Consider the following 16,497-nt stretch of genomic DNA (forward strand, 5'->3'; position numbering starts at 1 on the left):
TCGTCTCTCTAGGACCCAGCAGCCCTGCTCTAACATGCTCCACTGCTTCCCTTCTGTCCGGGCTCCCAGCAGAGTGGTGCCCCCAGGCCTAGTGGCGCCCTAGGTGGCTGCCTGTTCTGCCTATGGCTAAGGACGGCCCTGATTCCCCTGCCTGAGAACAATGGGGGAATTCCCCCCACCGGCTCCACCTGCTGAGAACAATGGGGGAATTCCCCCCATTGAGGTCAGTGGAGTATCCCCCTGCTGGAGAACAGGGAGGAACCCCTCCCAAATGGAGAATCCCCTGTTGCATGTGTTGCCTGGAGCATCCAGCCTGCCCCATTTTAGTGCTGGGTTATGCAGGGCTGTCAGTTGAGGTGTACAGGGATAGGGGGAACGAAGAACAGAGGATACTGGCTCCCTTTAGCTTCTTAATTTTGAGCGCTGGGTTTTGGGTGGGCAGGGTGCGTCCTCTCCCGCCTTAGCAGTCCCTACAGCAAGCCTTCGTTTGCACTGTTTAAGGCGATCTCGGGGAGCGTGCAGTGAACGCACACCATGGGGCTTAAATTTCACTGCAGGCCGGGCAGCAAGAGCCCAGAACCAGGTCTGGGACTGCCTTCAATGCACCCCCTGTCGCGCTCTTCTTCCCTCTTTGCACGCTGGTTTCCGGAGCCCCATGGGGGTGAGCGGGTGGCCCAGCGCAGCTCTGCTGGAGAAACGGATGTGGTTGAGGAGGGACGCTGGTGTGCTCTGGATGTGCGTGGCAGGAGCTGGGTTTCCTGCTCCTTGCTGCTTGTGGCTGATCCTTTAAGTAGGAAATGCTGAGCCATGCAGCTGAGGTTAGAGACAATGTGACTCATATTTCAGAATAAAATTCCGTCACTGTTTCAAAGCGGCTCGCGCAGCCTTTTCCCGTCCTGGGCTCGGGTGACCACGTTTGTACCTGTATGCCAGACAGTCTCCGGGCTTGTGGTGTTCTGATGGCCTTGGGACAGATTCTCTGTTGCCCTGGACTTCTGTGTTCCCTGAGCCGCAATCCGGGATCAGGGCCCCATTATGCTAGGCATGTGTAAACACAGAACAAAAACACAGGTCTTACGCCGATGATCTTGCAGTCTAACTGGTGCAAAAGAGGTGTAAACCACAGCTCTTCTGGTAGCGGTCTGCACCTGTTTGCATTGGTGGGAGCATCTACACACGGAGCAGGGTGAAGGTGAATTGGGCTCGTCGTCTTTAGAAGTCCAGCTGGGAGATACTAAACAGATACCCTGCCTAGAAATCATCAAACTTATCCTTTTTATTCCCCAGCTCCCTGAAAAGCTTCGCATGCAAAATATTTGAGCTTGCAGGATATGCCTACGCTGCACAGGGTCATTGCAGCACAGATTGGTGTATCTTGGCCAAGTGGCGGTGGGGCCATGCGTGCCTACCTGGGATAAATGCTCGCATTGCTAGCCTGCCCTCTTATTCATTTGCTGCTAGTTTTAGCCAGGCGGACTAGGTAAAATCACAGAATATCAGGGTTGGAAGGGACCTCAGGAGGTATCTAGTCCAACCTCCTGCTCAAAGCAGGACCAGTCCTCAGACAGATTTTTTGCCCCAGATCCCTAAATGGCCTCCTCAAGGATTGAGCTCACAACCCTGGATTTCGCAGGCCAGTGCTCATACCACTGAGCTATCCCTCACCCCCAACCTGGCCCTTGTATGCCTGCCTGAGCTGGAATTGCAGGGTAGATGTACCCATAATGGGGTCCTTCTCCCCTTTTCACAGGTGGGGAGCTGAGGGCTGCGTGTGGCAGTGACCTGTGCAAGATGTCACAAGACGTCAGTGGTAGATCTGGAACTTGACCCCAGGTCTCCCGAATCCCTGTGCTGTGCCTTGGCTATAAGCTCATCCTTCCCTCCTGTTACTCAAGATAGTGAGGATACTGCTAAGGCTGGGGGGGGTGCGGAGGGGGCTGGTAATGACACCACTGTTCGCTATTTCCATCACCTGCCCAGATGTCTGAAGTGCCCACTGACCCCTGAAGTGACATTCTCCCCCTCCCCCCCATCTTCTTTCTTTAGAGTTTCTGGCCAACTGCTCGGCTCTGGGGTGCCAGCACCACTGCGTCCCAACACTCGTCGGACCCATCTGCTACTGCAACAGCTCTTTCCAGCTGGCCGAGGACAGGAAGAGCTGCAAAGGTTGGTGGCAAATGGAGATGATGCAGCCTGTGAACGCAGCCCCGGTGGGGGCGGGGACAGGACTGTTGGGGTGCAGCGTCAGCACAGCGGGCTACGTGTGACCAGCCCGCCTGGGGTGGGGGTAGGGAGCGGGGTGGCTTCCAAAGGGATTTGGGTGCTTAGTGCCCATTAGAATATCGCAGCTTTGAAAATCCCATCCTGAGTGTCACAGTGATGTGTCAGGGTTGTGTAGTAGCCCAGGACAGAGCAACACAACAGATTAAACTGATTCCCTCCCCACGGGGTCCCCCATTGGAGCACTGAGCAGGTGTCCCCCATGAGGGTGAACAGGATCCTTGGATGCATGAGGAAGAGGAGATCAGCCGAGCAGGAGGGGGTGTACGGCATGAATGAGCCCACCACTGGGGGCTGTGGCCAGGTCTAGGGTCCCCACTTCAAAAAGGGGGCTGCAGAATGGGAGAGGGTCCAGAAAAGAGCTCCAAGAAGGACTCACGCTCTGGGAAGCCATGTCGCAAGAGACTGAAGAATCTTGGTACCTTTAGTTTACTTGGGAGAAGCTTGAGAGGTGACGTGATCGTGGGCTCCGAGTCCCTGTTCAGGGAGAGCAGAGTAAGAGCCAGCGGGTGGAAGCTGATGCTAGAGAAATTCAGACTGGAGAGAAAGGGGCAGATTTTTAAGAGTATCGTTTCACCAGGGCTGGGGTGGATTCTCTGTCACTCGGCTGATGTCGGTGAAAGTTCTGCTCTGGCTCAGCCGGAAGTTCTGGGCTGGCTGCAAGATTCATGGGGTGAGAGTCTCTGCCCTGGGTTACACAGGGGGACAGACTGGAGGATTGCACTGGTCCTTTCTGGCCTTTAAACCCTACAATTAGACTCCCCTGGTGTGTGGGGGGTGTGTGTTCCTCCCACATGTCCCATTCCCTGCTGCTCCACCGTGAGCACGGGGGGTTCTGTCTTTCCCTGGCTCACCGGGAGCAGACGCAGTTGCGAGATCCAGCCTTGTTTTCTTGCTGTCCCCTGCAGACTTGGATGAGTGCACCATCTACGGGACCTGCAGTCAGACGTGCACGAACACGGAGGGCTCCTACACATGCAGCTGTGTCGAGGGCTATCTCCTGCAGCCCGATAACCGGTCCTGCAAAGCAAAGAATGGTAGGTGGCGTTTTTGTGGGTTGGCGTTGCTTCCGGCTGGCTCCAGCTCCCGGGACCTGGGGATGCGTGCAAAGCCACCTGGCTGCTCCAGAGCGTGCGTGGCGCTCCTGCCGTGTATGGATGTGACCTAGGGGTGTGTGCGTGTGCAAAGCGACCTGGCTGCCCCAGAGCGTGAGTGGCGCTCCTGCCGTGTTTGCACATGACCTAGGGGTGTGTGCGTGTGCAAAGCCACGTGGCTGCCCCAGAGCTGCCCTGTTTGCACATGACCCGTGTGTGTGTGTGTGTGTGTGCGCGCGCGCGCGCAGAGTGACCTGGCTGCCCCAGAGCTGCCCTGTTTGCACATGACCCGTGTGTGTGTGTGTGTGTGTGTGCGCGCGCGCGCGCAGAGTGACCTGGCTGCCCCAGAGCTGCCCTGTTTGCACATGACCCAGGTGTGTGTGTGTGCAGAGTGTCCTGGCGGCCCCAGAGTGTGTGTGGCGATCCTGTCCGGTTTGCACGAGATCCAGGCGTGTGTGTGCATGTGCAGAGTGACCCGACAACCACACCACACATGCAAGGTGCTTGCAGAGGGGCCTGGTGTATGTGCAAAGCATGTTTTGCGGGTGATGCCAAGAATCATGACTCTCCATGTTACAGCTCAGTCTCCTGCCCCCAGACCTTTCCCCTCATATTCCCTCTTGCTTGGATCAGGCTTTGGGTTCCCTGCTGGGGCCTGGGGCATAGATTGAACAGGAATCCAGCTGCCTGCTTAACCCTCCCTGGCTGTTCCCCCCACCCCTCCTTCCAGAGCCTGTGGACCGGCCCCCGGTGCTGCTTATCGCCAACTCCCAGAACATCCTGGCCACCTATCTGAGCGGCGGCCCCGTGCCCAACATCACTCCCACCAGCACGAAGCAGACCACCGCCATGGACTTCAACTACATTGAGGACACGGTGTGCTGGGTCCACGTGGGCGACAGCGCCTCCCAGACTATCCTCAAATGCGCCAAGATCCCCAACCTGAAGGGCTTTGTGGAGGAACGCTCCATCAACATCTCCCTCAGCCTGCACCGTGAGTGGCCGCTTCGGTGCTTTCGCCCCTCCCACCTCCTCCTCCTGCCGCTTCTGCGCCTCTTTAAATGCACCCCTCCCACCCTGGAACAGGCCGGAAAGGGGGGATCCTGGGGGTCTGGCCTGGGGTAGACACCAGATCTTTAAGCAATTCGGTGCACAAGATCCTTAGGAATCCAGTGGGCTCCGGGGCTCTAACTCCCCTTGGGATCCTGTGAAAGGCCGGAATGTCTTGCGTTAAAGCCAGTCAGAACCATTTATTTATTTATTTGGTTGGAAAATATTTGGTTGATTTAAAACAGCTTTTTCCCAAGGGCCTGCTGCTTCCTCCTCCTTTTGCTTTGATCTCCTCCTGCCTCCCGTTTACAATTTCCAATGAGCTGCAAGCGCAGGTCAAACGCTGCGGTCCGAGATCGATCAGCTCCTTGCGCGGTGGTGGTGGGGGCACGGGGGATCGACTGTGGTTGCGTGTTGTTTTTGTATTTGAGCCCCATGCTTCTGTTGCCTAAATCAGCTCTGGCCGTAGCTCTGGGGGGAGGCTGAGTCATGGCCAGCGAGTGGCAGATGGTGGGTTTAATTCAGTTTGCGTCTCCCAAGCTGTAACGAGACTGGTTGCCAGGGGCGCCACTTGGGGTCTCGGGCAGGGGGGAGGCTGCAGGTTAAAAAAATGTACCGACCGCTGGGCTCAGCTGTTGGGCCAAACGACCGGTGCTGTTTTATCAGTAGTAAAGCTGGGGAGTGACTAGGCTGGGGGGCTGGGGGGGAGGAGATGGCGTTTAGGGCCTTGGGGGTGTGGAGCAGGATCAAGGGGCTAGGAGGGCGGAGATTGGGGAAGACAGCCAGGGTGTGAAGGGATTATGGGTTGGAATCAGGTGGGGTGGGGGACAGGCCTTGGGCCTGCAGCAGCGCTCAGCAGGAGGACGTGCTGGGAACACGGGGGGGAGGGGGCTTTGCCCCTCTCTGCCCCCCCCCCCCCTTGTGATGCCCTGGGTGCAGCAACTGAGTCCAGTTCAAGCCCATCGGAGGGAGAGTGTCCATGGGCTTGGGATCAGGACTCTGCTGGGTGAGGAACCACAGGAAATCTGTCTGTCCCGATGTGGGAAGGAGAGGGGGTGAAACTCTCCATTCTCTGCCTCCTTACGCAGCTGTGGAGCTGCAGCCACGGGAGGCTGGTGTGGGAGGAGGTAGGAGGCCCGGGACTGTGACTCAGGAGGGCAGGGTGCCATTGCCAGCACTGATCCGTGGTGCAAGTCACCCGGTGGTGTCTGGCGTTAACGTGACTCGCAGAGGGATCTGGGGGTCTAGCTCCTTTGGAAATACCGCGCCCCATCTGGGCCTCTCTTCCCCATCTGCGACGCAGGCATTGTCCCCGTCTTTCGTCCAGCCTGTTGGGGGTGGAAGCCTGGGCCCCATTTCCAGCTTGGGGCCGCTCTGACCAGCCACGCCTTGCGTTAAAAAGGACGCTTTTGCTCCCAGGGACTGATCTCTGCAGCCCAGTAAAACCCCAGAGGTTCGGACCTTCTCCTTGGCCTTGTGTCCTGCGAGGACACCACAGCGTAGCTAGGACCCTGCGGGAGTGAGATGAAATCCTGAGCCCTCACCGCAAAGTGGGTGTGTGGGGAGGAGAAAGAGCTTTCCCACTGCCCCTGACCTTTGCACTCCGGATCAGTTCTGGTTCTAGCTGCAGTACTGCTCTGTGTGTGTGTGTGTGTGTGGCCTCGCCCTCTCCTCTTGCAGGCGACAGTCCGAAGTGAGGCAGGAGACCAATCCCTGCTCTTTTTCTGCATGTGGGGAAGATGGTTTGGGGGGTTTTGGGCTCCCTGAGGAGAGAGGGCCCAGGAGAGGAAGGACAAACCAGCAGGTCACTGGCAGGGCATGCAGGAGAAGGCCAGTGTCATGTCAGACCCATGTGTCTGTCGTGTCAGTCAGGTGGGACCTGCCTTCATGTGGCAGATTTGACTCTGGACTACAGACCAGACCACGCTGAATCAGTTGCGAAATCTGAAGCTCCTCCTGAAATCCTAGATTTTTTTTTGGCTTTTCTCAAAATGCACTGTTGGGGGCGTGGCTGGGAGCAACTGATTTCATGGCAGACTCGGGGTTTAGAGGAAGGCCCATGGCGAGCACTGGCTGCTCTGCAGAGCAGCCTGGTGAGCCATTCATAGCGGAGGAAGGCTGGGCCAGCGGTTAGGGTTTCGGAGCCCTGGATTTAATTCCTGACTCTGCCATAACATTGCAAATCAGTGAGCCTCAGCTTCCCCATCTCTCAGATAGCACCAGCCCACCTCATAGGGGGGTTGTCTGGATAAATGCATTACAGACTATGATGTGCTTACCTGCTGTGGTCATGGGGCCAGAGAAGAACCCGAAGTACCGTCTACCTTAGGGAGAAGCATTTATTTTCTCCTTGATGCCCCTTTGGGGGATGGGATTCACACAGGGCACAGGACTCCTGGGTTCCATTTCTGGCTTTGCCATTGCCTTGCTGTGCGGGCATGCCATTTCCCCTTTCCGTGCCTCAGTTTCTCCACTGATGAGTTACCGTTACCCACCGTGCTGTGCTGGATTTCTTGCTTGTAATACACTGTGTGTTTGCTAAAAGCACTCAATTGGTGTAAAACATGATCAGCCTCCCATGCTGCTTTGCATCTCCTGGGAGTCTCTCTTCTTGCCAGAGGGAGGTTTCGATACCCCGTCTCAATTAACTTTCTGGGATAACCCCAGAGAGCTGAGAAGGTGGAGACCTCAGGCCTGGCAACGATTTCGGCTGCTGGCTCAATCTACCATGTTCAACATGGTAGCGGAGACCTGCAGTTACTGAAAGGTGTCTGCAAGCAACTTAATCACAGGGGTTCCGGGTGTGCTGTTGATCACAGTCCCAGTGTCTGGGTGGCTGAGGTAGTGTGTGATCCGATTGTGTATTATACCAGCGGGCTGGGCTTTTTCTCTGTAAAGCAGTCTCTCTTCAGGAATTAGCACTTCCCTCTTGAGCTCTGCTCATCTAAAGCAGGTCATGAGGTGTTTTGCTCATGTTAGTTTGGTGCTGGTAACTTGCACAGAGGAGGAAGTGAGAGATGACGGCTGACGTTTGAAGGATCGCTTTCTGGCCTCTCAAGCGCTCTGACTTCTTCCAGAGCTATCTGTTGCGTTTAGGGAGAGGAATGTGCCGCTCAAGCGAACGGGATGCTGTCAAGACAGGAGTGTGTTTCAAACCCACTTTCCTCAGTTGCCTTCCTACTGCAGCACTGAAGTGGAGCGGGAGAGTGGGGGCTGTGCGTTCCACCCCCAGCACTGCCAGGGAGTCCCTTTGCCACGGAGTGTGGGGGAGTCCAGCCCTGCACCTCTTCCTGGGACTCACAGTGACTCTCAGCCAGCCAGTAAAACAGAAGGTTTATTGGACAACAGGAATGCAGGTTACAGCAGAGCTTGTTGGCACAGTCAGGACCCCTCAGTCGAGTCCTTCTGGGGGTTCAGGGTGCTTGGATCCCAGCTTAGGATACCCTGAATTCGCACCACCCTGCCTTAAACCGAAAATGAAATTGACCTAACTCCCCTACAGCCGGCCGCTTCCTTTGTCCAGCTTCCCAGGCCAAAGGTGCTGACACCCCTCCCCCCCACCTGGCTCAGGTTACAGAGCTAGGTCCTGTCCCTCACCTGAAGTCCTCCCCTGCTCTTTCATCCCCCCACAAACAGTCCCTACTCCATCACACCCTTTCTGAGCTTGTACAAGTCGCTTCATCTCCTCAGGCCTTCTCTTGTCTATTTCGCTTGCAAGCTCTTCATGGCAGGTGCAAATCCAGGAACTTCAGTGGAATCACATCCACTTATGCCAGGACCGAATTGTCCTGAGCATAGCCATAAACACTATACGTAAGAAACTTGATTGAGGCCTTTCAGAATAAAATCAGTAACGCTGGAGCTTCGGACTAAAGTCTGATCTCTGATTTAAATGTGACTCAGTTGAGGTGAGATGAGGGTGTATGTGCAACACTTACGAATAATGCAACGTTTTGGGGAGAAAACCCATGTGAGGCTTAACAATAATTTACTACTTGTCATGGGTGCAAGATTCCAACCTCAAGTGTCCTGATTTCCTGAGTCTGGCTCCCAAGATGTCCTGAGATTTAAAAAAATAAATACATTTGGGGTTCTTTTTATTTGACGTCTCGTTTCTGAGCTGTGGGATTCACTCATGTTTCCAAACTTTTCTCTGTAACCATGAGGACGAGAAGCTTTTTTTTTTTTAAAAAAGAAAGCTGTGATTCTCATGTAGTCACTGGACTCCAGCAGCTGGGAATTAAAAACAAAAACAAAAAAACCCACAAAAGCAAAAACCCTCTGCGAACAGCGCAAGGTGTATGATAAAATCAGGAGAGGTGGGAGCACCAGCGATTGTTATTTGGCTTATGCATTTCACTCATCTCGGCCTGTGAAACTAGACAAGTGAGTTTCACTTTCTGCTTTGCCCATGTCAGTTTGAGTTTCCAATTCTGCCGAGAAATCTTTCCAGGATTTATTTATAAATGCAAAGCTTAAATAGAATGTAAAGTTTTATAAATGCTCCCTTTACCTTCTGAGCCTAACCTGTTCTGTGTTGAAGAGATCTGGTCTTACCATGATTTTATCTTACAGGAGAGTAAAGCTGATCTGTAAATCCAGTCAGTGGCTCCTTTATTTACTTGCCTCTTCATGGCATTTATCTACTGACAGCAGGAGTCAGGCTTCCCCAGCGCCTACTACTAATGGGGTTTGCGTTAGCATCTGATGGGGAAATCCCAGTGCTAAAGGGTTGAGAATCACCAGCCTCCCAGCTGGCGTTGCTGTACTGGAATGATGAGTTGTGTCTATCCGGTTCAGATAGTAGCTGTGCATCCATGGCTTTTCTGCTGAGAGATTAGCATGACTGGCATGGCAGGAGATAGGGTAAATTAGGGCTCTCAGCAGAGGTTGGCAGGAACCCAAGTGCATGGATCTTTCTGTTTTCCTCCACTGTTAACTTTTTATTCAGCCAGATGCCCTGGGTACAGATGAATTTCTGTGTGACGATTCTGCCTGTGCCTCCAAATGCAGACTGCCGGCATGACAACACTTGGAGCGAGAGTTGTTACTGGAGCTGGTTTCGCAGCTGCCCCAAATGACTCAGTGAACAGCCTCTTACAGTGCCTTGGAGCCATCGTACACCCAGGGACTAATTTTTCTTCGAGGGATCACACAAGTCTTGCCCTGTCGACACTGAGGGACACAGAGAGAGAGAGAAGGTGCAAAGGAGGAACTTCCGGTGCAGTAGCGGGGAATTGCAAGTTGTTGGATAGGCTGCAGGAATGGCTGGCTGAAATTTTTGTGACTTGCGTTACGCAGTTGGGACTGGTCCCTCCGTACTTTATAATCTGTGAATCTTCAGGGTGCGGGCTGGGTTAGCAGCACATGGTCCAAGCCACTTCGTTCTCATCCTGTCCCTTTTAAAAATAAAATCCCTGATGACGCATCTGTGTTTGTACAGCTCCTGATGTAATGGGGCTCTGGTCCATGGCTGGGACTGCTTCGTGCTACAGCGATACAAATAGTGCATAATGATCATGGCTTAAAGATGCTGAAGCCAATCTGCCCCCTCCCAGGCTCTTTTTTTCCAGAGGCGCCAGCAATATAGTGCAAATCGAGGCCCTGCCCTGTCCTCCCAAAATCATGAGATTTGACTTAAAAATCGTGAGATTTATTGTTAAAAGAGAGTTGTTTCTGTTTGCCCTTTGGGTTTTGAGCTTTCTTCCCTAATCATGAGGGCTGGAAACTTATTTTTTATTTGATGATAATAAGAGAAAGCAAGATGGGGAGAGGTGAGATTCTAATGCAATAAGGCCATTCTGAGGGGTGGGGTTTTTTTTTTGTTTTTTTTTTTTTTAAGAGCCCCAAACCTACCAAATATTGGGAGAGTTGGCAGTGCCGTAGCATGGCCTGTATCCCTGGCGGTTGAGTTCACAATACAGGACACCAAGGATACATTTAAGGGCCTTCTTGATTAGAGAAATTTGCTGTCTGGATGTAGCTGGTGGGAACACCTGGACATACGTGACTTCACGTGAGGAGTTAGCAGCTCAGCTGGAACTGAAACCTACATCTCCTAAGTCCCAGGCCAGCGTCGTAACTGTGAGACCACCTGGCCGGGTTGGGCTGTGAGAGGAGCCTGATTTGCAAGTGCTTTAGACTCTTTCCTCGTCCCTGTCTCGCATGTGATTTTGAGCAGTGTTTCCATGCTTCTGCCAGCCGACATGAGGCTTTAAGTTGCTCTCGGAGAGGATCTCTTCTTTTTAATGCTCTCCTTCAGTTGCAGCATTTTTGCCCGAAGCCGGAGCCAGTCTGCTTTCAGGAGGTTTTGGGCAGGTGGTTTGAAGCCGGGCTGCCTGCTTCCAGCTGCTCCCAGACATTCAGCAGCACTCTGTCAACTTCACAGCGCCCGTTCGAGGGAGCATTCGCTCTTTGCCTCTCATTACTCTTCCAAGATGAAGCTAGCAGTTTCCTAGGCCGGTTGCTTCGTTGCTGGCTGGCACATCCCGGTTTAGGAGCAGCAAACTGCATTCAACAGGCCACCTGGGTACCGTTCCCACCTTGGAGCTGCTCCTTGTCTGCGGGCATGGATTGCCTCTGTGTCCTGCCTTGTCTATTTCGCTTGCGAGCTCTTTGGCCGGGGACTGCTTCTCCCTCTGCAGCGTGGCCAGTTCTGGCGACCGTACCGTGCGGTATTGTGTATTTTGGTGTTTTTACTTAAAGCCGCATCGCTACTGGTAATGAACAGGGAGTGCATGGTACCCTTCATCAGTTGTCAGGGATTGGGAGCCGATGACTCTGTCCCCAGGCCTGAAGATGAACATTGCCCCTTCGAGGCAAAGCCTGGGCGGGAGCTCTCGTTCTTTCGGTGACGCTGACTCGGTTCCATCAAGTGGGACAAGCGTCATCCTCCCCCCCCACGCACTCTGCTCTCAGACACAGCAGTGCAGTTATAAACTAGCTCCCTTCAGGTCAGGCCCCTCACACTGCATTGATTCCCCTTTGAGTTCAATGGGTAGCATTGCAGCCTCTCTCTCCCCAGGCCAACTTGGCTGGGGCTCTGTTTTCTGTGACTTGGTCTAGGTTCTGCCCAGCCCCCCATCCCCAGGACAGCTTGCATCCCAACCACCACGTTCTGCGGCTCCGGATTGTGAAAGGGAAGGTCTTGCTGAGCAAAGCTACAGGGGCGGAGTGGGGAGGGGAATCAGAGACCTGGCCTGCTACAGCGCAGAATAAGAGCCTTATTTTGCTTTGGGGACTTGGATTCCAAAGAGGGGGACTTTTTCGCCTCTCCCTTTCCTCTTCCTTTTTCTCTCTCTTTTTTTTCCTATTTTTCTCGTGTGTGTGCGAAAGTTCCAGCTCTGTTTCTAATCAGCCAAATCCCTGGCAGGAGCTGAATGTCTGCTCGCATTCAAGGACAAAAGGCGAAGGGGGAGGAGTCGTTTTTCGGCAGCTTGGAACAGTTTGCCTCCCTCGAACAGTCGGCCCAGTGTGTGGTTGCTGCTTTCCCTCGCTCGGGGCTGGCCGCGAAAATGGAGCAGGCTGTGATTAAGCTACCCCTGCTCAGCACTGGCCTCTCCTTTCGAGCCCTCGGCTTTGGAACGTCTCCTCCGTGGGCCACTGACCAAACTAACGAGCCCATTGGATGAGCATGCGTGGGTGACGTGTTTGCAGCATCCAGGCCTTGGCCTGGAAAGGGGGGTTTTCAATAGAGGTTGGTGTTGGTCTAACTCGGTTCCCGATGTGAAGGAAGAAGAAAGGTTGGCCCGGTATTTACAGAGCTTGAGGGACTTTTTGTACTGGTTTCCTTTGGGCCAGTCACTTAGTTTCTCTGTGCCTTACTTTCCTATCTGGAAAATGGGCATAACAGCCCTGGCCTGCCTGACAGGGCTGTGTGAGAACAAACACCTGGTGAGGAGCTCAGATGGATGGAGGCCAGCGAAGTACCGTAAAACTCTGGTGCCAACGTTTGTGTGGTTAGCCTCAGCGCGCCCTTAGGGGGAGGCAGAAACGGCAGCACGCCCCCAATAGTGACAGGGAAAAGGACCCATATTTTAATGGCATTTAGATACTTAAACCCTGTTGATGTCAATAGGAATTAGGAGCCTAAATGTCTTTTGAAACCTGCCTCTAAATGATTTATTTAGGTTCCCACGGCAAAACCTACATCAGCTGAGCCAGGCCGGTAACTCAACCTTAGACCCTTTCTTTGGGGTTGTGGGAGTTGGGGGCCCAGATTCCATTGAAATGGTGCGGGTGGGGAGGCGGTTGCGGTAAGTGATGTGGGGGCTAGTGAGGTTTGGGCATCGGGGCGGAGAGGAAGTATTGTTACGAAGAACACTAGGGCGAGATTCTGACCCCCGCGTGGAAAAGAGGGGACACTGAATGGGGAGAAAGATGCTCCAGTACCTTTGTGTCGACCGAGCTCTGCTCCCCTGAGCGCTATTGAAAATCTCACTCCGAGGCTGAGCAGCCTAGAGGGTTTAGGTGCCAACTCCAATTAAAACCCAGTTAGATTTGGGTGCCTAACTCCCCTGGGCACCTCTTAAAAATCCCAGTGTGAATGTTGGTTTAAAGCCCCCTTTGTGGCTACATGATGCTATGGGAAGATAAGCAAGTGGCCATACGTGAGTGTGAAAGCTGTTGCACTACTGCTGGGACTGGCTGTTGGCGCTGGCTGGAGTGAGGCACAGGGAAGGAAGGCAGCCCCTGCTAATGCATCCTAGACCAGACCCGCAGCCTTTCCCCCAGCCCGTGAACTCAGCCCTGGGCCCGGATAAGCTGATCCATCCCCGTCCCTGCTATTCCAGCCCCCAGCTGCTTGTTGGGCTGGCGTATTACGAGCAAAGCTTATTGAGCAGCTGAATGAGTCTCGCCAAACTCATTTTGCCAGTAAGCAGAGCAGGACTCAACTTCCTGTTTCCTGGATACTGGTTTGAGAATGTTGCCCCCCAGAGCTCTCAGTGCAAGGGCAGGGTCTGCCCTGGTTTGAGGGAGGCAGTGTGTCCGGATCGTTAAAACGGGGCTACGTTCGGTGGCCGATCTCTAAACCGTGGGAGCTATTCCCATCGCAGGCAGGTTTGGTCAGGAAGATTCTGGCGAGCGGGTGTTCCTGGGACAATGCTCTCATTTATTCCCAGCGGAGTTTTCAAAGAATTTCAGAGCCAGAAAACCAAAAACCAAAACAAAACTAACGGCTTTCAGGTTTGTATGCTGCTGAATTCTCTCAGCTTAGCAGCAGGCTGGCTTTGGAGACTTGTAATAATTAATGCCCTCTCTGTGCCACCCAGCGTCCCATTCAAACACTGGCCTCTAAACTCCTCAGGTACAAACTGTGCTGCTGGCAAAAGCTGCTGGATTGAGAGCTGTGGATGGTTCTAATTAATGTGGGTGGCATCGAGAGACCTCGTTTAAACACAGAAGCCGTATGGCTTTCACTCCCCCAGGCCAGTCACAGCAGTACAGCCCTCCAGGATGGAGGCTGCATACCAGGATGGAGGCCGTGTACCAGGATGGAGTGCTCCTGCTGCTCATTGCTGATTCCCCTAGCAGAAGGGGAATAGGTTTTTGGGTTCTCCGTGCCGCCCCTTATGCAGAAGAGCAGCCCAGGCACAAAACCGCTGCACTGTCCTCCTTAAAGCACATTCCTGCTCGGACGCCTTCCAAAGCGTTTGGCTGTGAGTAGCCAACGGGGGGCTGTCACAGCTGCTGTCACACTGGTCATCACCCCCACGCCGTTATCTTGTGCTTTCCCAGCTGTTTCTTACGGCCACCTGTTCTCTTGCAGCTTATCCAGAGAGATTAAACTCGTTGAGGTCGGGGACCAGCTTTTTGCTCAATGTACGTACAGCACCGAGCGCAGCGATGCCCTGGTTTCTTATTGGGTGGGAAGTATGACCCTAGCGGGTAGAGCACGGATGTGGGACTTGAGAGACCTGGTTCAGCCCAGCGCTTCAGTTACTTTAATCTACCCTGGGCCTCAGTTCTCCAGCTCTAAAATGAGGAGTGGTATAAAATCCATCAGTGCCTATGAAGGGCTCTGAGAGGAGAGTCAGAGAAGCACCTGTGTGGACAGGTGCTTCACAACATGAACCATAAATAATTGTTGGAGACACCGCTGTGTTAAATGGGGCCATGTCAGCTAAGCGTTTCTGGCAGTGCCAACCTTTGAGATCTCCTTGCAAGCTCCTGGAGGCAGGTGGGTAGGTGCTTTCCAAAAAAAGCAAGTTTCTAGCCTTGATGGTTGTGCGGAAAGAGCTGAAAACATGACCCTCAAAAGCTCTGACACCGGAAAGCAACTGAAAAGAGCCCAGGATGATGTTTTTAAAAATAAATCTCATTATTTTTTGCTCCAATCTTGTGATTATTCTGCTGCTTGACTCATGAATGTTGAACGCTTGGAATCAGCCACGCAGTGGTTCTGGGGTGTGACAAAATCCTGTTGGAGCTGGATACGTTTAACACCATGGAAGGAACTGGTCTAGATAGATCCTGTCACCGTATGGCTCTGGGGTTTATTTTTGCTTTCCAGAAGATGATTTAAAAGGGGCTTTGAAAGAACTTCCCCAGACCCAGAAAAGTGCTTGGGATGTCTGCAGATCTGCCACCACGGTAACAAAAATGGGGGTGGGAGGACGCAGCTTGCACTCAGTTTTCACAGAGGATGCGAGTTGGTGGGGCTGTGGGCTGGATCTCAAACTGCATCCCTGAAACGCTGGCCTTTTGGTGGGACTGTTCCAAGATTTCTAGCTGAGAGGTGGCTGAGAGGTCTCCATTTTTAAAAGCAGCAAAGAGTCCTGTGGCACCTTATAGACTAACAGATGTTTTGGAGCTTGAGCTTTCGTGGATGAATACCCACTTTGTCGGATGCATGTAGTGGAAATTTCCAGGGGCAGGTATATATATGCAAGTATTTCTTTTTGCAGTGGAAACAAACAAACCCCCCAAACCCAGGACGGGGGTGAAACATCTTCCCGAAAATACTGGCATCTGGCCACTATTGAAATACTTCCCTGGGGCATCTACCTAAACAAACATGTCCAGGAGACTTCAGTTCACCCCATGACAAACAGCAACCTGTTCTGGTGCCAATCAACAGAAATGCTCTAGGGTTTGAGACAAATTGATTTCAGAGGGACTTCGGGCTCTGTAGGAATCGAAGTGCATTTGTCTCTCCCCTTTGCATGCAAAGCTCTTTCGTTCTGGCTGCCTTGCATGCCCCCTGCCAAGAAAGAGGCACTGATGTGAACATACTTGGCAAGAGAGCAGAGCGATTGGTAACTTTATCTGATGACTCTTCTCTTTCTTTAACTGTGTAAGAGCTGTTCTCGTACCAGGAACTCAGGATTAGTAAGACTTGGACTTTTCAGCTTTGAAAAGAGACGGCTAAGGGGGTTATAATGGAGGTCTATAAAATCTTGACTGGTGTGGAGAAGGAAAATAGGGAGTGTTATTTACTCATAACACAAGAACTAGTGTTCACCAAATGAAATTAGCAAGCAGCAGGTTTAAAAACAAACAAAAGGAAGTATTTCTTCACACAATTCACCGTCAACCTGTGGAACTCCTTGCCAGAGGATGTTGTGAAGGGCAAGACTATAACAGGGTTCAAAAAAGAACTAGATTCATTCATGGAGGACAGGTCCATCAATGGCTATTAGTCAGGACGGGCAGGGATGGTGTCCCTGGCCTCTGTTTGCCAGCAGCTAGGAATGGGTGGCAGGGGATGGATCACTTGATGATTCCCTGTTCTGTTCATTCCCTTTGGAGCACCTGTCATTGGCCGCTGTCGGAAGACAGGATACTGAACATAAGAACATAAGAACGGCCATATTGGGTCAGACCAAAGGTCCATCCAGCCCAACAGTGGCCAATGCCAGGTGCCCCAGAGGGAGTGAACCTAACAGGCAATGATCAAGTGATCTCTCTCCTGCCATCCATCTCCATCCTCTGACAAACAGAGGCTAGAGACACCATTCCTTACCCATCCTGCCTAATAGCCATTAATGGACTTCACCACCATGAATTTATCCAGTTCTCTTTTAAATGCTGTTATAATCCTAGCCTTCACAACCTCCTCAGGCAAGGAGTT

The 16,497-nt window shown here is 52.8% G+C and overlaps 1 protein-coding gene across 1 annotated transcript in view; it reads left to right on the forward strand.

The window, feature by feature from the left end:
• The window catches only part of LRP1 (LDL receptor related protein 1), a 181,398-nt gene that overhangs the window by 63,908 nt on the left and 100,993 nt on the right, over positions 1 to 16,497 (forward strand). The window contains exons 4-6 of the mRNA XM_032785477.2: positions 2,047 to 2,166; positions 3,189 to 3,317; positions 4,105 to 4,368. Of these exons, the coding sequence (XP_032641368.1) occupies positions 2,047 to 2,166; positions 3,189 to 3,317; positions 4,105 to 4,368 (513 nt within the window). The remainder of the gene's footprint in view (positions 1 to 2,046; positions 2,167 to 3,188; positions 3,318 to 4,104; positions 4,369 to 16,497) is intronic.

The sequence above is a fragment of the Chelonoidis abingdonii genome, chromosome 26 (assembly GCF_003597395.2).
Source record: "Chelonoidis abingdonii isolate Lonesome George chromosome 26, CheloAbing_2.0, whole genome shotgun sequence".
Classification (NCBI taxonomy): Eukaryota; Metazoa; Chordata; order Testudines; family Testudinidae; genus Chelonoidis; species Chelonoidis abingdonii.